Consider the following 22,118-nt stretch of genomic DNA (forward strand, 5'->3'; position numbering starts at 1 on the left):
GTTCTATGTATCCCTAGGAGTTAATTGGTAGTGCACACACCAATTAAGTAGTTAGTTAATTCTATTTATAGCTATTCCTTTAATATCATAGACTTAGCTAGAATTTCGAGAATACTAGTGTTGCTTGCTACCTAGGCCAGCTGCGCTGGACCGACTTAGAGCTTACTTTTGATGTAGTTGGAGTCAAGTTTAGGATTCAATGACTTACACAAAAGCCTTAGTGCTCTGTGTCTATATTCAAGGTTTGATTGTGTATTAAGTTGTATCAAATTGATAGATTACACAATGTGCTTGTTCAACCCCCCACATGTCTAATTTTGCAGAATGTCTCGGCCAATTCAGAAAGAGTGGATGAATGAATTGGACAGATTTGGAGATGTGTACAAACAAGGGGTGCCTGATTTCATTCAATTTGCGACTGTGAACAACCGCGGCTCGACCACGTGTCATTGTCCTTGTAGAGAATGTCGAAATGGAAAAGGCTTTGTGTTTGGTACAATCTTTAGACATTTGATTAGGTACAGGATGGATAAGAATTATCGTGTATGGGTTTTACATTGTGAGAACCCATGTACGGATCCGGTGGTGGAGCCAGTGATTGAAGAAGAAAACACCGAGGCTGAAAGGCTTGGGATGGGAAATTTTGTTGATGCTTCTTATGGAGTGCATGAAGTAGTTGAAGGTGATTTGAATGAGGATGAAGAAAATCATATGGGGGATTTTGAACCACCACATGTTCTTGAACCTGATTTGGGGAAGAGGTACAACGAATACAAGAAAATGGAAGAACAAAAGCTATACCCTTCATGTGAGGCTCTCGTTACTACACTTTTGGCAATTGTTGACCTTAATAACTTGAAGAAGAAATATGGTTGGTCGGGAATTAGTGTGTCTACACTTTTGTCCCTTTTGAGGATATGGTTCCCAGAAGGAATCACTTTGCCATCAAAGTACCCTGTAATGAAAGTAATGCTGAAAGATCTAGGAATGAAAGCCACAAGTATCGATGCATGTGAGAACAATTATATGTTATACTGGAAAGATGATGCTAATTTAACAAAATGTCGTCAGTGTAAAGCACCCAGATACAAAGTGAAAGAAGGAAAGATGGGTAAGAAAGAAACAAAAGAACCGAAGAAAGTTTTGAGACATTTTCCCTTGATTCCAAGGCTCAAGAGGTTGTACACTATCCCATGGATAGCGAATGAAATGACATGGCACAACCGAGCTACACCTTCTTGGGATCATATATGACATCCCATCGACTCAATCCAGTGGAAAACATGTAAAAAGAGTTGGCCTGATTTTGCTCAGGAAGGGCGTAATGTTTGGCTTGGAATTGCAACTGATGGTTTCAATCCCTGTGGAATACAATCCACTAGCTACAGTTGTTGGCCTGTTTACTTGGTACCTTATAATCTCCCCCCTTCTTTATGTATGAAACCAGAGTTCCAAATGATGTGTTTGCTGATACCTGGGCGGAAGGCACCGGGTCAAGATATCGACGTTTTTCTTCAGCCATTGTATGAGGAGTTGGAACAATTGTGGTAGGAAGGGGTGCTAGCTTATGACATGCATAAAAAACAGCATTTTACCTTGAGAGCTATGCTACTGTGGGGTATTCATGATTTTCCTGCTTTGGGAAACTTAGCGGGCTGCATAACACATGGTTACAAAGCATGTCCGATTTGTTCAAATAACACTCAATCGATATATCTTGAGCATGCAAAGAAGATTGTTTATACAAACTATCGCCCCTTTCTTCCGTTGGGTCACCCATTTCAGTCAGGCAAATACTTGGGACTTAAGACTAAAAGTTGAACATTGCTCCACTAAGGTTAAGTGGAGAAAAAGTTATGCAGCAGGTGAGTCATATGAAGTATAAGCCGGGTAAAATCCCAACAGGTAGCAAAAGAAGCACATCTGATGTGAATTTGGATGATAGTGTAGATGATGAAGATGTTCAAGTTACAGAGGCTTGGTATAAAAGGTCTATTTTTTGGGATATGCCCTATTGGCCCACTCATAAATCCCGACATATTGTTGATGTGATGCATACTGAGAAAAATGTTACAGAACATCTACTAAATTACATCCTAGACAAGAAAGACAAGTCAAAGGATACAGTAGGTGCGCGAAAAGATATGAGAAAGATGCAAATTCATAGTGGTCAATGGATGCAATCAGACCCAGTCACGGGGAAACCAATAAAACCGAAGGCTCCATTTGTCTTCACTAAAGACGAGAAGTTAAACTTCTACAAAATTTTGAAGGACTTGAAGCTTCCTTCTGGTTTCTCATCAAATCTGAGCAACATTGTCACTTTAAATCCACCTAGTTTGCTCGTAATGAAATCACATGACTATCATGTCATTATGTGTTATTTGCTACCTGTATTGCTTCAACATGTTTTTCCTAAACATCGTGACCTGCGAAGAGTTATTCATCAGATAAGCTTATTCTTCAACTTGTTGTGCTCTAAAGTCTTAGTCCGGCAACATATCCAAAAAGCCAAGTACATGGTTGCATAAGCATTGTGCGTGCTTGAAAAATATTTTCCACCATCGTTTTTTGATATCAGCATCCACCTCATGGTGCATTTGGTTGATGAAGCACTACTTTGTGGAACTGTGCATCAAAGGTGGATGTTTCCATTTGAACGGTATGTAAATTACTTTTACCTTAATATCTTCTCTAGCTTTTTCTATAATTGGATTTTAAAAATTGAAAGTGTATACTTAAATTTCTTATTCTAATAGGGCGATGAAAGAGTGTAAAAATATTCCCAAAGAATAAACGATATGTTGAAGGGGTCCATTCTTGAGTTGTATATTGTTTTCGAAATCGATTTAGGTATGCTATGGAGTATATGCCCAATTCGCGGGATGGAAATCATAAATCGAAATGTGTGGCCTTTCTGGATGAAGATGGTGAGTATAGTGATGAAAGGCCTTTGCTCGATGGTAAGACTGTGACCCTAAGTGTTAAACAATGGATTCAAATACGTAGATGGGTCCTGTTTCGACTAGACGTCGAAAAGCTTGATGATTACTACAGGTGTGTTTTTTTTGACACATTTGGTTTCTAAACCCACTCTAGTACTCCACATGAAAATACTCATGCATAATTGCATGAACGATTTGTAGTGAATACCGCTCCTTACAATCTCATGGTAGAGGAAAAGTGGTTGCAAAGTCAGAAGTACATATACAAACAGATTTCATTGTCTGGTTATATAACAAGGTATTGTTTAATTCATCTATTAGTTAAATAGGAAATCTGAAGTTAGTAATATTAGCTTTCTAACTATTGTCTTTTTACAGTTATTGGCTGCAAACGACACCAAGAGTGACTTATGGCGATTAGTTGAAGGACCATTGCACCAAGCTAAAACGTATAGAAAGTACCGCATCAATGGTTTTGTCTTTTCTACTAGGTCGCATGATGAAACAGTTGCCACACAAGATAGTGGTGTTTGTATGGGGGCAATCACTTCGTTTACGTCAAGTAGGAAAGACAAATATCCAGTAGATTCATCGACGAAGTGGTATGGGGTTATTGAACAAATATTAGAGCTGGACTATACAGACTTTCAACAAGTAGTCTTTTATTGTAACTGGGTGAGGGTGGAGGACAAGACCAATGGCTGCAAGCTCTGTCCAGACTCTAATTTGGTGTTGGTCAATCTTAATAAGATGAAAAGTGTTGATCAGTATTTTGATGAGCTGGTCATTCTCGCTTCCAAAGCTAGTCAAGTGTTTTACTCGAAGGACTTGAAAAATCCTAATTGGTCGGTAGTCATCCATTCACCGAGGCGATTGACGTGTGGAGTTGACTCACTAGATGTACCAACTGTTTTCCAATCTACCCTTGAGGACCAACCTAATTTGAAGCCTTTGATGAACTGTTTAACCTGATTGTAATTGTTGTAGTTTCCAAACTATGATACAATTTTTTGCTTTAAAGTTTCCAGTTTTAATGTGTATGCTATTGTGTATATTATTATTATTATTCATTTTGTTTGTTATGTATCTCTCTGGGGTTTATTAAATTGGTGGTATGTATGATAAGGTAATGAAATACTTTTGTTTGGATTGAATTGTGTATATACTTTTATCTATTCTTCTTTCTCACCTTTCATGATTATATCTTTCAATGCCAGACTACTAATAGACTATTTTGCAATATATGTTAGGATTTCATTTGAAATGGTATCAGGTCAACCACAGCCTAGTGCATCTCAACCTTCTGGTTCTGCCTCACATGCATCACAGCCTTCTACTTCAGTTTCACATGCATCTCAGCCTTCAAACGATGTGCAAGAATCAGAAAATGTTAGGAAGTTACCTGATAACCGTAAAAATAGTAGAATCCTAAATATTAATGTTAACAACACTAATACGTAATCCTACCGTTCTTACGTTTAAATCAATTCTTCTTACTCTCAAAACATAATCATGCAATATAATGAGTAAGGATTCATTCTACTCTTAACTGTCTAGACTTAAATTGAATTCAACTAATCAAACCAAAAGGAACAATGGTGAGAGTAATGATTTGATGTGAAATTTCTATACTAACATTCCTAACACAAGAACAATAATAAGAACATGTCATTATGGAATAAGTAATTAACTTTATAAATCTAATAGAACAATAAGAACAAGATATGATTGAATGAATAACAACTACTTATTAATCTAATGAACAATAAAAACAATGATTCAATACTCAAGAAATAAACTAATTAATTAATGTAAAACTAAATAATGCAAAACAAGATCTGGATCTAAGGTTTAATGGCTACTTTTCTTATCCTAACCTAATTTATTTTCTAACCTAACTATCTACCATTAACAAAGAGCTAAGTTTTTGTTTTTATATGTTCAGATCCAAAAATCGTGCATGGGCTTGGAGCCATGTTTTGGGCCGGAAAATCGGCCCAAAACCTAATTTCTTTAGTCCAAAATGGGCTCTTCAGCTGCAGTTGGCTTCGACAGACTTTTTATCCATTTCTGCTCATCTGATTGGGCCAAGGCTTAGACTATTGGAAAGCTCTTTTCGAGCCGGTCATTTTGACATAAGGTAGACCCAATTCCGAGGTCTGAGTCCAAAGATACGGCCTTCAGAAGTTCTGTTGACTTTGTGTGTTGTTTCTGCCCGCGTTGACTTTGACTTTTCAGCTTTGACCGGGCTTTAGAATGGCTTTGTCTTCTTGAATCTTGGCCTTTAATCACAAAACTCCTTAGCAACCAACCATTGCTCCTTTATCTCATCAAAGTGGCACATTTTTGCACATAATTGACTTTGAAGCCTGAAATGCATAAAAACACGTAATCAGTATTAACTCTTAATTATTACTCACATAATTGGTCTAAAAGTATGATGGTTAAGGGGTTAAAACTACAGTTTTGGGCTCTTATCAAACCACCCCCAAACAGCATTTTGCTTGTCCTCAAGCAAATATGAGAAATTAGAATAATTGACCAAAAATGGAGTTCTATCTACTCTGCGTTTATTTGAGTCGCGATTGCATTGACCATATGCAACAAGGCCTTAAACCACTAAGAATTCCCTAGTGGACGAGTTATAGCCTCGTGAGAGTTTTCCAGTGAAGGTACTCACAAACTTCATCTATACTACAACGACTAAGAAATAAAACTATTGTTTCCTTATTTATGTCTCAATTATCTATACATCTCACTAGCAATGAACACAGAATAATCATGTCGAAACCTAAGCTAATATATGCATAATAATCAATCGTCTACGAATAAACATATATAAAATGAGTAATGCTATGAAATGCAGTAACAGGTCCATTTCTGAAACTTTGGAATAGCGTCCTTAAGTAGGTTCTCACATAAAAGTCAAGACAAAAATCACTCTGATTTTTCCACTCAAGTTTTGCTACTCCAGTTAATGCGGTGGGCATACTTTACCTTACAATCTCAATGACACACAAGGAAGCCGAAGTTGATCAAACACATCTGCCACTTACTATCCCACTAACCTATTCCTAATTGAGTTAGAGGTCTTTATTAGGTGTTGCGGGGATTAGGAGATGGTTTAAGAATGAAGAAAATGGATATTCAAAAAGGACAAGTCTGAGATAATAGAGTCTTCATATTATGTAACTAGAAAACCTTGTTATTTACTTTTGCTTCTACACTTTGTTTCCATCCTTAGCCATATTTTTTTTTCTTTTTTTTTTGGCTTTTGACTCCTTTTATTCTATTTTTTTGGAGTTTTTATTTTATTTTTATTTTTATTTTTCTTTTTTTGGATGGAAACTTCTTTTCTTTATTTTCTGAAGCAATTAACTAACTTTTGTTTACACAGGTTTTTCTCTTCTTCTTTCTTCCTCATTCTATTCTCAGACTTATCTAAATTGGGTAGGTTGAATTTTTTATTTTGTTTTGTTTTGTAACAGGGTAAAGGATTTGTGGTTTATGAAAGGCTAATGAAAGGCTCAGTGGGGCAACTAGCGGAAAATATACTTAGGTCAGAATTTCTAGCTATATCGATCCAAAAAGGGCCTAAATTCTCTCTTAGGACATGGTATAGTGGTCAAGCAAGTGGACGTGTGATTTCTCTATTCGGAATATACTTCTCCCTTGTGTCATTTCTCAAATGTTTCACTCATATAAGGCTTTAGGCTATATTCTCACAGGATTTGTAGAATAAGTACTCTAGCCTAGATTTCAGAAATTTACTACCAAACAATCATAGATACTCATGTAATATATTTATAGATAGATGCAAAGATTATTACCTACATATTAACCTAAGTTTCTAAAAACTATTCTAATGCAAAAGCTACGTGAGACTTCTAGATTATTAAGAGCATAGAGAAAGAAACAATACCAATATTCCTAAGTGTATAACATAAACTTTTTATTTTTATTTTTATTTTTATTTTTATTTTTATTATTTTTAAGACAAATAATACGTAATATACAACCTAATATGTGCTTAACATTTACATCGTGTTTCTATACCACCCCCAAACAATTTGAGAGAAGGGGGTTCATGAAACAATTCAATAGCACAATTAAATTATGTAACTAACTAATTTTTATAATTTTTAACATTTTATAAATAAAAGTGCGTAATTTACATCCTAAAAGTGTCTAATTTTTGCAAATGTTCCTATCCCACCCCCAAACAATCGAACGCTTTGTCCTCAAAGTGTAAAGAGATAAGGAAAGAATTTACCATAGAAACGTGGCAAAAATTGGCAATACTTGTAACAGAAATATTGTAAAGATGATATGATAATATGAAGCACAATTAAACTGGTACGTACTAACTAACACAAACTCTACTGGAATAAACATGACAGGCTTAGGGTGGCAACATGATTTGAAATGAATACCAAAATACGCCACCCCCAAACAAAATTGGAAAACTCTTTTTAAGTTTGAAAATTTTGTTTGGCCTATACTCCAGAAAGTTGGTATTGTACGAAAACTTGGGTCTTTTAAAGTCAGATTCTCGAGACTTTATCTAATATATATGTATTAAAATGCAGTTTACCATATATCAACAATCGAAAAAGTTGTAGGTCTTTTCACAAATAATTAACATGGAATGCACCATCAAATAGAATTAAGCACCAAGATTTCCTATGACGTAGCTTAGTGGAATGAGAGCAAAGCCTTATAGATCTAAAACCTAATCGAGCATACACTTTCTTCTTTGTCCTCCTACGAAGGGGATGCCAAGTAAATGAACGTGAGAAAATTGATGGTTGTGGAAGATACATAGGATATGGATAATTTTGAGAAGGAAAAAATGGAAAAAATGAAAAAGTGTCAGGTGGCTTGTCCTTGGGTGTTACTTCTTCACCAGTTGGTTTAGATAGTTATGAAGCATAGGAGAAACGCCAAGGTCAAGTACAAACTCAATGGTTCTTTGAAAAGGTAGAGGGCGAGGAACATTCGTGATGGAAGGTGAATGAGTGACATGAGGATGTGAGGTGGGTGAATGGTGTTCAACTAGTGTTCTTAGGTCTATATCATCAGAGGCCTTGAGATATGCAAGACATTCCTCAATAGGTGGGTAAGAAGAATCAACTGGGATAGAGGGCTTAAAAATTCTTCTTCCGTCATGGCGTCAAGAGATGAATGGATGTCAATAGGAGAGAACTTCATGAGGCAAAAGAAAGGGTTGCAAAAGAGTCGAAGGAAATCCTCCTTGATGTTATCTACGTCTAGGGAGTAGAAATTGTGATCCTTGTCTTCTTCCATAAGAGGGGTATCTACTAGTGTGGGGACTAAAGTGTCAGCCGCACTAATGTGAGGTACAAAACTCTCAATGGACTTCACTTCCCCTTCTACAAGCAAACCTAGTTGTCCCTGTTTTTGTCTAAACATATTAACTTCTACAGAAAGATTTCCAAAAGAAAGAGTCATTGAGCCATCCCGACAATTGATTTGGGCATTGGCAATTGCCAAGAAAGGACGCCCTAAGATGATGGGAATCGAATCATGAGCAACTTCTGTATCAAGAATAACAAAGTCGGCTGGATAGTAAAAATCCTGAACTTTAACGAGAATATTTTCAACTACACCCTTGGGATACTTAATAGAACGATCGGCTAACTGCAAAGTCATTTTAGTTGGTTGAAGTTTTGTTAGACCTAATTGTTTATATAAATAAAAAGGGAGTGAGTTAACACTCGCCCCCAGGTCTAATAAAGCAGTTGTTATGAAGGTATCACCTAAGGTGCATTGTACAGTAGTACGACCAGGGTCCTTGTACTTAACAATTCCGTTATGTTCAGATAAAGAGGGATATTGTTAAGTTAAGAATGCTTCGTGGGGTATGTTGGTTTTCCTCTTCTTGGTGCACAACTCTTTTAGAAACTTAAGCGTGTCAGGGTAGACTTTTATAGCTTCTAGAAAAGGTAGGTTTATAGTCAAATTTTTAAACACTTCCCTAATCTCATCAAAATTCTCGTCATTTTTAAACACAACTAGTCTTTGGGGATATGGTGCTTTATCGCTATTTTTAGTAGAAGGGATAAAAGTATTATTAGTCTTTGCTTTATCTCTATCCGTTTTCCATCTAGGTATCCATATTGGAACCTCTACAGGTGCAGGGTCTTCACTTTCTATTATTGGGTCTTGTAATGTTTTCCTTTTTGGTTGTGGTTTAACTGGTACTTCTACAGGGTCTTGGTTTTCTTATTATAGTATTTGGTATGATATCATTTTTAGTTTCTTGGGTAATCTTTAGGCATAGTCACTTGGTTATCAACTACTCGCCCTTAACGAAGGGTAGTAGTGATCTTTGTAGTCCCCTTTGGTTTATATTACCATTACAATAAATATTGTTTATTTCAAAGGCAGTGTTTGTTGACTTAGGATTAGGCAATTGCTTGACTTGGAAACACGCCGCCGGTTTGTTTTATTTTGGTTAGAAGACATGTCAATAACCTTTTGACACAAAGACTGCATCATTTGCATCGTTTGTTTCATCATATTAGAGTTTTGATCATGCTGATCTTTCATCAAGTTGGAGTTTTGTTGCATAATTTGATTTTGTTTCTCCAACAAGGTCACTACTACTTTGTCTGTAGATGGTTGTATTGGAATTAAAGCTTGTTGAACGTTCATGTCTTGATGTTGATAGTTCTGGGTTATGGGTACTAAACCTTTATTCTGGTCACCTAAGTTCCCTTGTCCTTAATGTTGAGTTAACTGGTTGAAGTGTGATGTTTGTGGTGGTGTTTGTGCATAGACAAGAGGACAATAGAAGTCAGAATGCTCAAGACTACAACAGACATTACAACGAGTAGAGTTAATGTTCATGACTAGAGTGGGTTGTTGTTGAATAGAGATGGCATCTACCTTTTTAGTGAGGGCATCGATAAGAGTTTTAAGCTCGGGATCATATTTAACCTCAAGAGAAGAAGGAGAGGAGCCGGGAGGAATCGTTACCTCCCAATTGTTGTTCTTCTTAGATTGATCTTCTAAGAATTTATAAGCCTCCAAGGCTCCTTTACTAAGAAAACTACCCCCGTCATGATATCTAGAACCTCCTTATGATAATGTGAAAGCCCGCTTGAAGAAAGCACGAACAAAGCGTGTCTTTCGCAAGATTATGATCTTGGGCATTCAATGAGAAGATCGATGAAACGATTCCGGCCTCTAAAAAGGATTCATGAGGATTACGGCTAAAGAAATGAATCTTGTGAAGCATTTCATCCGTCTTCAAGATGGTGGGTAAAACTGTTCCATGAACAATTGAACAAGTTGAGCCCATGAGTCCACGTAGCTTGGCGTTTGGGCGCTTAACCAAGACGCCACCTTATCGGCTAAGGTGAAAGGGAATACCCTCAGTTTAATTTGTTCCGCACCAACCGTGGGATGGTGGAATGTTGTTAGGACTTGTTCAATCCTACGATATCTTTGATAAGGTTTTTCATGGTCTAAACCATGAAAAACGGGTAACAAATTAAAAATATTTGGGGGGATTCAGAAATCCTCCACTGGGTCTGCTAGAACGATGCAAGATTTGGGGCTATCGCTCAAGGCTTTATAGAAGTTAGAGAGAGGAGTCTCTCTTTCTTCAGCCATTAAATCAGGTGGTGTGTGTGAAATTCTTAGATACGCGTGTGGTATTTATGTCTACGAAAAACAAGCCTGATTATACTAGAATTAAAACTCCTCTGACAAAAGAAATGAGGAGTGGAAGAAGGGAATACCTGATTGCGTCCTTGCTTTGCTTATAAATAGCGTCTTGTTCATGCGTGTTCAGTGTATATAACAAGTTAGAACACTGAAAAACTTGAAAATTGAAAATTTGAATCAAACCTGCGGAAATATGACAAAATCAATGAGAAAAGTCGCTCAGTGCAAATTCGAGTTCCAGTGTTTTGAGCGCGGGTCGCACTTGGTATAGGCACAGGTCGCGCTCAACTTCCAATGTTTTGAGCGTAAGTGTGCTTGCTTAGGGCGCAGGTCGCGCTCAGGGTTTTCGAATGTCCAGTGTTTGAGCGCGGGTCGCGCTCAATTTGGGCAAGGGTCGTGCTTCAGGGTTTTCCAGTTTTAGGCCTTTTATCGTACTCCAAAAAACTTGAAATTTTTACAGTAATTTGCTAAGATGTCTATCAAGTAGCCTGTAAAATTTCAGATCAATCGAAGCTATGAAAGTCCCTCTACTGACCTGCAAAGTTTGCAAAATAGTTTTTGGACACAATACAAACAACCGAATGGTTAACCCATCAAACCAAAGCCAAAATTTTCCAAATTTTTATTGGAGACTCCTGACAGATCCTACTTGTTCTTGTAAACACTTTAGAGCAATTGGAGTTCTACAACCTCTCCTTATCGGCTGGTGTTCCAGATATTAAGTGTTTGCAATACTGCAGAAACACACTGAAAACACTCTACTATTTAGGAGGTCAAAACAAATCAAAAACTCGTCAAATTTTTACTACAAACTCCAGACTTAAGATAGATACTCCTGTAAAACTTATAGAATTTTTAGAACTCCCTAAGTAACCTTACTCGTCTGTTTTTCAAGAACATATGGTGTGAAAACTAAAATGCAGCACTATAAATATCGTATTTTTTTCACAAGGTAAACCAACTTTGAAAAATCTGAAAATATTCCAGTAAATCAACAACACATTAAATATTATGTCTGAAAATTTTCAGAAGTTTTGAAAATTTAGAAATACCTTCACCGCAGTGTTTTTCTCTGTGAATCCGCAGCCCCTATGCCTAAAACAATGAACAGTTCCGAAAATTCAAAGAAATAAGAATGAAAAATTAAAAGGGCGGGTGGGTAAATAATGGGGGATTGCCCTTTGGATTCAAGCAATTAAATTCTTGTCTTGAACGAGATTAAGATGGCAGCGGCGCCATTTGATAACCATAGAAATATAGTATAATCCTAAATATTAATGTTAACAACACTAATACGTAATCCTACCGTTCTTACGTTTAAATCAATTATTCTTACTCTCAAAACATAATCATGCAATATAATGAGTAAGGATTCGTTCCACTCTTAACTGTCTAGACTTAAATTGAATTCAACTAATCAAACCAAAAGGAACAATGGTGAGAGTAATGATTTGATGTGAAATTTCTATACTACCATTCCTAACACAAGAATAATAATAATAACATGTCATTATGGAATAAGTAATTAACTTTATAAATCTAATAGAACAATAAGAACAAGATATGATTGAATGAATAACAACTACTTATTAATCTAATGAACAATAAAAACAATGATTCAATACTCAAGAAATAAACTAATTAATTAACGTAAAACTAAATAATGTAAAACTAGATCTGGATCTAAGGTTTAATGGCTACTTTTCTAATCCTAATCTAATTTATTTTCTAACCTAACTATCTACCATTAACAAAGAGCTAAGCTTTTGTTTTTATATGTTCAGATCCAAAAATCGTGCATGGGCTTGGAGCCATGTTTTGGGCCGGAAAATCGGGCCCAAAACCCAATTTCTTTAGTCCAAAATGGGCTCTTCAGCTGCAGTTGGCTTCGACAGACTTTTCGTCCACTTCTGCTCCTCTGATTGGGCCAAGGCTTGGACCATTGGAAAGCTCTTTCCGAGTCGGTCGTTTTGACATAAGGTAAACCCAATTCCGAGGTCTGAGTCCAAAGATACAGCCTTCGGAAGTTCTGCTGACTTTGTGTGTTGTTTCTGCCCGCGTTGACTTTGACTTTTCAGCTTTGACCGGGCTTTAGAAAGGCTTTGTCTTCTTGAATCTTGGCCTTTAATCACAGAACTCCTTAGCAACCAACCATTGCTCCTTTATCTCATCAAAGTGGCACATTTCTGCACATAATTAACTTTGAAGCCTAAAATACATAAAAACACGTAATCAGTATTAACTCTTAATTATTACTCACATAATTGGTCTAAAAGTATGATGGTTAAGAACTACATTTTTTGGCTCTTATCATTACCTGTATTGATTGATATTGATGATGTTGTCGTTGGTGATAATGCCTCCAGATGGAATACTCGTGCTGGTAGTCTCATTCGAGCTCATATCCCAGTTAGTTACACTGATTGGAGGCTTATACATCCTGAATTCAAGGATAAGGTTTGGAATGCCTTAATGGTAAGGTTTACCTCTGATTTTTTTGTAATGCATACTAGACATTTTGAGTTCTAGCTTCATTCACATTACTATATAACTTGTGTTTTACAGCGTGAATTTGAAGTTACAAATGTCGACCAAGCACTAGCTCGTTCACATGCAGAAAAAAACTTTTCTACTAAGTTTAGATATGGAAAATGGGTCTTGAGAAAAGATATATTGGGTAAGTTTGAGACCTTGGAAGAACAAATCACCGCATGCCCAGCTGGCATTGATCCAAATCATTGGGAACAGTTTGTAATATATGAGAACACTTCTGAAGTGATGGCAAGAAATGCGAAGAATGGTGAGAATATAAAACTGAATGATTCTCGACACACACTTGGGCGGGATACGTATGCCAACATGTTGCATAAAGTGGTAGGTGTCTTTCCATAAAATTTTAAATTTTGATCACGATATGCTAACAATTGTTTACCAATGTACATGTAGAATAAGCAAAATCCTGACAAGATACACGGACGGGTAGACAGCTGGAAAGCAGGACATGAACGTCGTAATGGAACTGTTTTGGAGAGCGCTCGATCCCGTTATGTGAGTTTGCATTTCACTTGAGTTCCAACTATAATTTTGTTAAGTCTTTGGCAAAGTATTTCCCTTTGTAAATGATGCGCGAACTAGTGTGCAGGCTGTTAGTTCATTACTTTGTTATTATAGACAATTTTTTCTCGAATGATTTACCTTAAGTTTGTACTAACTTGTTAGTTTTGAACTAATTTCCATGGAAAACACTATAGGAATTGGTGGAGGCTGCTCAAAAGAAAAGAAAAAATGCAACTTCAAGTGGAAAGGGCAGTGCAACTCATCTTGATTTTGATAATGACGAATTGACCGAAGTCTTAGGAGCGGACAAAAGGAGTAGGACTCGTGGAATCAGCTCTAACCTCTCTACGAAGTAATTAAAACGAACAAGTATTGCGAAGGTGATGTTAGCACAAGCAAAGTCTTCATCAAATTTTGAATTTAAGGGTAAAATGAGTGAGATGAAGTCCTCCATAGCTAGAGTTGAGGGTGTGTTGATGGTGAGTTTGCCTTAAATATAAAATTTATTGCTTTCATCATATATATAAATCTTAGTTTTGTCATTCATTTTGTCAGGATATGCTTAAGCTTGTAACCAACAATGGAATGTCGAATAGTCAACCGCCACGTGGGGATACAACACCCGGAACCGATGTTGGTTCCAACTCAGTTCACTGTCCGTCTCAACAGAATTTAATGAATATGTTTGAATCTGTGAACCCTCCTGCGAACCCTCCTGTGAACCCTCCTGCTGAAATATTGAGTCCACCTCTTAAGGTTACCCTATTAGGTAGATATGGTGTTCCGCTTGCTAGGGGATATGATATGACAATCACCACTAATATTTGCCATGGCAGAACCGTCCTTAGAGGGGAGAAAAAGACTTATATTGAGGAAGTATTGGTTCCCAATGCTCCTATTTATGATGGACCTCAATTTGGTTGCTTGGACCTTAGTGATTTTGTTGAAGGGGGGCCTTTGATTTGGCTTGAATCAAGGTTGCAGTATGAGTAATCTATTGTGTGGGATATGCAAACTTCATCTATTTTGGTTTTTTGAGTATGTTTTTTGTAAGTAATAGTAAAAGCCTTTTGCAAGATGTAAGAATGACATAACGAACTTGTGCACTATAGCTTGTTATGATGGTTATGATGGTATGATGGCTAGATGGTTTATAAGAATGTTTATTGTCTAAATATTATATTATGAAAGTTTTTTTTGTTTTTTGCAGGTTGAAGAGATAACAACCCTATTTTTAACCTCGTCAGTGCAAAGTAATGAAAGTCTGTGCGCTGCCGGTCCCAAGCTCGGATAAAGGAGGAGGGAGAATGGTGGAACCTTGGAATGAGTGTTGCTGTCATGGTAAGAATAGTATCTTTTTATCTGTTACTTAGTTGAAATGTCTAGACGCCTTCTGATTCTCTATTTTCTTTTACAACTTCAGGCACCTCATCTATTGCCAAGTCAGATAATCTTTGTCATGTTGATGTAGGAACCGTTATTTCAGAACGAATATTTCTACAAACTGCGAGAACCCACGCGCAGCGGAATCAATGGGGTTCTCACGATTTTGAATAGAGAACATACCTTTTGAGAATCAGCTTAAATGTAATCTCTGAGAATCAAAGCTTTATCAAATCTGAAATCAACCCCTTGATCTTCTGTTGTATTCATTTAGAACAGATTGGAAGTTGTGTGGGCAACGATCTACCAATCCCTTTCTTTCTCACAAAGCTAGATCCAATTTTGGATCTATCTTTCCTTGCCTCTTTTTCTAATCCAGTGAATAGTGAACTTTGGCCAGAGAGAGAGTATTCTATTTATAGGCTACAACAGGGACCATTAGGAAAAATTAGGGTTGGGCCTCCTGACGGGCTTGGGTTTCCCATGTTCGCCCAGAACACACGGCCTAAGTCCGTCAACAAATGGCTTATTCTACTAAAGGCCATTGTTGCACTACTATCCTAATCCCAAATTACGTGTCAGCGTTTATGGGCTCCATATTATATGCTCGTTAATCTCCCCATGTTTAAGATATCGAATGTCCGTTAATTAAGTCAAATTATTAACAACTACATTAATCAACTTCTTATGTCCTTGAGTAGTACCACTCAACCTCATTGTCATGTCGGAATAAATCCACCTGCAGGGTTTACATGACAATCTTTTTGAGCTCTTCAAGGGGACATCATCAACCCGACTTCTTGCGGGATTCCTTCTATAATCAACAGTACACCTTACATACAATGTCATTACCCAATCCATCGAGTTTGTTGATTCACAAGTGAATCATTTGTTATCTTATATAGTCAGTATAAGGAGAAACAACCTCACTTGGTCCTGTTCAATACACACAAATTATACTAGTCACTACAAGAAAAATGACTTTTGGCCACAGGTACAGATTAGCTTTAGCCACGGTCATAGGCTGTTGCATAATAACCACGGGCTTTAGCCGTGGCTAAAACTTTTGACAGGTGTGGCCAAATTTCTTTGCGGTTTGAGTTTAGTTGGTTTTTTTGCCGGGTCATGTTTCTATCTCTATTAACCATTGATAGACCTGTATTTTTCTCATCCATTTATATAATGAAAATTAGATGGAGCGCGAAATGAACAAGCCCAAAAATTCTACCGAATTTTACCCGCACAAATACTCTCTCATTTATCGAAAAGGTTTTTTTTTCGATTATACAAAACAAGTACGCTTGTCTCGGTTTTCTTCCCCTCTCCTCTCTCACAGCAGTGACACAGACACACCACCCCTCTCTCTCAGGTAACCCTTTCTCTATTTTTTTTTTCTTCTTCTACTAATCTCGCTTTGAACATCTCTAAATCGTTATATTTTCGAGAAAAACTTCATCTTTAATCACTAGGTAATTGTTCTTCATCTTTCTTCTCATATCTCTATATCCCCTCTCACAATTCTTGCTTTTTAAGAGTTAGTGTTTACCAATTTTGATGAAAAGGTAGTGTTTGTAAGGTTTGTTTTGTTAAAATTTAGTTTAAATGAAATAATATCACTCATGGTTTATAGTATTTGTTATGAACAAGTCCGGATTATTGGTTTTTTCATTTACATCAAGGTGAGTTTTTCTCCCATCTCTGGTTTGGTGTTAACTTGAAATGGGTTTTTTCTAGAAAAGTTGAAATTTGTTTTGTTTTACTTCTCTTGGTTATAGATATTGTTAGTATTGATTTTATCACCAAATGGGGTTGTGTTATTGTTATACTAGATAATGCCCCGTGCCTTAAGGCACTCATCAGCACGGTTTCTAAACAAAGTTGCGTAGAGGTTGTGTTATTGTTTTATAGTTTCTGAACTATAAAACAGGAGTAGCTTTTGCAGTCTTTTTTTTGTTTATCTTATTCTAGTTCATTGCTCTAATGCTTTATAGAGTACTCTACTATTTTATAGTACACTACAGTTGATTAGAGGAATTGTACTAAGTTGTAAAGACACGATATATATACTACACCAAATTCATCAAAAAACAACAGCCACAACCGGTATAAACAATGGTTATTAACCTTCATAAAATAAGCCATCATAGTTTAACCCAGTGTCCGTCGTAGTGTGAATGTGAATATTATCAAAAAAAAAGTGTGAATGTGAAAATTTGAGATTCTGAGGCTCATTCCCTCTCTACTTAGTGAAAATTTAAGTCATCCCACTAGATTTAAGAGGACCAACCCAAAATTTCGGTTTATACCTGCTTATTCCGAAAGGAAAACCCTATCGAAAATTTTCATTACCTTCATGCTCAAAATAGAAAGAGAGAGAGAGGGAGAAAACTAGATCAAGGGTAAATCGTTATATTCAAAGATTAAATCATTGAGTTGTTTTTAGTAAAGATTGGTATTTAATTTTAATAATAGGTGCTGAAAATGTCTTGAACACAAGATCAATCTAGACTCACAATTTTCGGTTTCGACTCTCGATTATTCGAAGCTGCTCATTTGGTCGACTTCTCCTCCTACTCATTTGGTTGTTTTCTTTCTCTTTCTCGTTCAGGTAATATCTTATTCCCCTTCAATTTCGTTTCGGATCAATTATTCACTATTTTTTTTTTCTCTTCACTTCGATTTTGGTTATGGTTTTGGTGGATTTATTTTCAGGAAGTGGTGTATGCCATTGCTAGTTCAACTCAAAAAAATTGAGTTTTTCTTAAAAATAGAAAATTTCAATCTTCAATTCATTAAAAAAATTGGGGTTGCTCAGTTCTTAGGTGTATGTTATATTCATTATGTGATTGAACTTATTAGTATGTATGTTTTCGTTATGTTGTTGATTATTAGTTATTAATCAGTAAGTTAAAAGAAGTTCTTTCATTTTTACCTTAAGCCTATGGCTATATAACCTGGTGGTTCCATGTATCGAGCATCATCGTGAACTTGTGCAAAATAAGTAATTGGTTGTGTTTCTAGCAATGGATAGCTTGTTGTCGCTTTATCTTTTACTTAAGTCTACATTAGGCCAAAGTCTTTTGAAGGTGGCTATGTGGTGGTGGAATGAACTTATTTAATGGCCAGTAGATTATTGTTTGAGCTATAGTTATATGAGGTATATCATCTTGTTATGAAAATTTGCTTAACGCAAATAGCATATTGTTGTTTATGTCTAGTTTTTAGTTGTCAAATCTTCAAGCTCTTGTGACCTTAATTTGTGCCTTAAAAGCATGTAGTGTATCCTACACTTTATTTCCAAAAGGATGGAATATAGCTTCCCAAAGCATTGTTATTCAAGTTGATAGATTCAGATATCTAAAATGTTTGTTCTTCCACAACATAATCTCATTGATTAGGATACTTATATATCACAACTAAAATGTGTATGTTTTTGATAATTGTGGTGATGGTAATAACTGAGGGATTTGTGAATTGTGATTAGTGAGCATAGATTTATCTACCTCTGTACATCATCTATAGAAAATGTCTGACCACACTAGCATCAGGAGTGCACACTGGAAAGTACACCAAAGGAACAATACCACCTGATGGTTGTTTTGCTTTAGAGCATTACAAGGTAAGGTTTTCTGGGCTTCTGGCGTAGGCAATTTAGGAGTCCACTAGTGCTTTTTTAATTTTTTTTTAAGGGTGTACTCTACTGCTTTATAATAAAAGTACTCTTTAGCTTTATAGTTCATCTTATTCTAGTTCAGTAATCTAGTGCTTTATTCTAAACTTCCATGGATTTACAGAATGATTACAAAGTTGTAAAGACACAAAATAATTTTTAACTAATGGGAGTTCTATAGGTAACAGTTTGGACTTGTCGCTTAAAGTGCTAGCTTTGACAGGAAAAGTATCCTACACTTTAATTGGAAGTCAATCTGCACATACTTGTCATCAATTGCTATCCTTGAAAAATGAGGATGCCTTTTAGCAATAGAAGTTTAAGGTGTTGAATTGTCTCTTTGTCAGATTTTAAACATGCCCAGTGGCTAGCACTTTATTTCCACTTTGTTTCCCTAGGGCACTCATGCTTTGGCAGGCACTAGAGCAGCACCCCACCAGAGCTACCTAAGCTCCAAGAAGAAAATGGGCCTATAAACTCCATTGTATTATCTTTTATTGCGTAATGCACTAATACCTTAACTTTGAAAAAATTCCGCAAACTGGAATGACCACGCATCAGTAACAATTTGGGTTTTAGGTTCAAGTCACCACAGTTTCATATAGACACTATTATCAACAGTTTTTTATTTTGATTTTAAGCTTCTGCAACTTAAAATAATAAAACAAACAAAATGGACAATGGCATGGTTCGAACCATTGACCAACTTGACGGATACAGAAACATGCAAACAGGCCGGCCTCATTACACTTCATGAAATTTGACGGTGCACATTAAATTAGTATCTACAAACAAACATCTCGGGAAATTAAAAAACTTATTGGCCATCCGATGGGTGTTAAAATTAATCTAGGCCATTGTTTGTATTTGCCTTTTTGTTATTTTGTCTTCTAGTGCCCAAAAAACCCTAGCTTATTATATAGATGTTAGTCCTGATTCTAAGTTAAAATGGGTTTGTGTTGGTCGTTTGAGTTTTTTAGGTATAACTAAGTTTAATAAAATCATATTTGTTTGGTATATGACTTATTGGATGATAGATATTTGCTACTTGTTGACGTGATGTACTTACATTATGTTCTCTATTTATTATATCTGTCTGCCTAAGGTGTAGTTCAGAATGTTAATTACAGTAAGTTGTAGTGTTGATTAGCTAAGTGTTGGGCATTTTTATGGAATTCAAATCAATGTTTGGTAAGGTCCAATATACCCATTTGTTATTCATTTTAGAAGAAAGAATTTAATATATTTAATATTTTATTATATTGTAAGTGAGAGTGTCTCACATACAAATTCATTATGATTCTAAGCACCTCTAAGAATCCATTTGTCGATACCAAGATTAGTAACTTGGATGCTACTGTTGTTATTGATACTTCTTCTAAACCAAAGCCTAGTGTTCACGATAGTCTCAAGAAGTAATCGTTTTAATATCAAGTATGTTGTTGAAGTGTGTGGTAATTGGTAGAAGTGAGTAGGAGAACCCTTACTTGCTTCTTTTTATTTTTATGCTCCTACTCTATATTATACTGAATGCAAGTTAAGATATTGCTATTGGGTTAACTCATATACGCTGCTAATGTGGGCGGTATAATTATATTTCTTCTAGATAATATCCTACTTGGTTGCATATGATATCATCTTTGTTGTTACTATTCTTTATCTAGTTTCAATTTATTTTTTTAAGTGAGAATGTAGTTTGTTTTTTTTCTTATGCATGCCTTAATCAATCCATTTTTTGTGTGCTTTCAATTTATTTGAATTTATGGGTGCAACTAGGTTAGATTGATTGTTGGATGTAGTACTTGTGCTATTTTAGTCTCTCCCCAGTGTGGAGTTCATTATTTACTTATGTGGTGGTCTATTATGTGTATGGTTTACCTGCCATTTTATTTTTAGCTCTAATTATTTTTGATTTATTTGTATTGCAAGAACTACAATATGGAGGGGTTTGGGGTGATAGATAAAAGTTGGATTGATCTACCAAAAGAGGACGATAGTTTTATTCATAGTGTTAATCAATTTGTACAATTTGCAAGGGATAACTGTCACCACAAGGATGTGATCCCATGTCCATGCGATAACTGTAGAAATAGGGGTCGAGCATTAACCTATGAGGTGGTCACATTGCATTGTTACCAAAAGGGCTTCTACAAGCAGTATACATTTTGGAGAATGCATGGAGAAACAAGTCAGCCACCGAGTGTGGCATTTGAAAGGGGTGGAAGGTCAAATTCCACTAATTTTGAGGTGGGAGGGGACTTCCCCTTTTTTGAGGAGAATGTTGCATTCAGTACCGTCGTAGAAGAACTTGACGGTGATAACTTGGATGCTGTTATTGAACAATGTTCAACAGATGGTGCTCGAGGAATAGTTGAGGAAGAGCCTGACACAATTGAGTCCGATAATTTTCATGATGCTTTGAATCCTTTATATCCTGATTGTGAGGACTTTACAGTTTTGAAATTTGTCGTCAAGTTGTTTCGGTTAAAGGTTACACATGGGTGGACAGACAAGAGTTTTACGGGACTCCTCAAATTACTTCGTGTGGCTTTTCCACGTGACAACAAAACTCCGGAGAATACTTATAGGGCAGAAAAATTAATTAAAGAGTTGGGCCTTAAATATGAGAAAATTGATGCTTGCCCGAATGATTGCATGCTATTTTGGAAAGATGATGATTGGAGGGATACTTGTACTACATGTGGAGCGTCGAGGTACAAATATGCTGATATCGAACAAAGGAAGAAACATATTAGGATTCCAGCAAAGATACTCCGATACTTTCCAATTACGGAGAGGCTAAAGAGGTTGTATAGTGTACCATGGGTAGCAAAGGAGATGTGTTGGCACTCGGAAAACCGATTGAAAGGTGGAGAGATGGGGCATCCAGTTGACTCATGTAATTGGAAATTAATTGATCGGAAGTATAAAGACTTTTCAACTGAAGCTCGTAATGTTCGATTAGGACTAGCGACAGATGGTTTCAATCCTTTTGGAACTTGTGGCACATTATACAGCTCTTGGCCTGTAATGTGTGTTGCCTATAACCTTCCTCCGTGGCTTTGCATGAAACCCAAATTTACCATGCTCTCTTTACTCATCGAAGGGCCATGACAACCAGGAAAGGATATCGACATATATTTACAGCCTCTTGTTCGTGAATTGCAATCTTTGTGGAATACCGGGGTGACTGTGAAGGACGCAAATAGAGGCAATATGTTCAATATGTGCGCAGTTTTGTTATGGACTATCCATGACTTTCCTGCGTTAGGTAACATCTCTGGTTGTAGAACCCATGGCAAATATGTTTGTCCCATTTGTGCTCCAAATACATCCTCATTGAGACTCCAACATAGCCAGAAATTTGC

General features: G+C 36.4%; 2 protein-coding genes across 2 annotated transcripts; both read left to right on the plus strand.

The window, feature by feature from the left end:
• Positions 1–324: 324 nt before the first annotated feature.
• On the plus strand, positions 325–1,254 carry LOC147487787 (uncharacterized). The gene has a single exon (XM_086574142.1). It carries the CDS (start codon positions 325–327, stop codon positions 1,252–1,254), a length of 930 nt encoding a protein of 309 aa, XP_086430268.1.
• Positions 1,255–20,688: 19,434 nt separating this feature from the next.
• LOC147487788 (uncharacterized) lies at positions 20,689–21,864 on the plus strand. The gene has a single exon (XM_086574143.1). It carries the CDS (start codon positions 20,689–20,691, stop codon positions 21,862–21,864), a length of 1,176 nt encoding a protein of 391 aa, XP_086430269.1.
• The last annotated feature ends 254 nt before the right edge of the window (positions 21,865–22,118 follow it).

Source organism: Coptis chinensis, chromosome 7 (assembly GCF_015680905.1).
Source record: "Coptis chinensis isolate HL-2020 chromosome 7, ASM1568090v1, whole genome shotgun sequence".
Taxonomy (NCBI): domain Eukaryota; kingdom Viridiplantae; phylum Streptophyta; class Magnoliopsida; order Ranunculales; family Ranunculaceae; genus Coptis; species Coptis chinensis.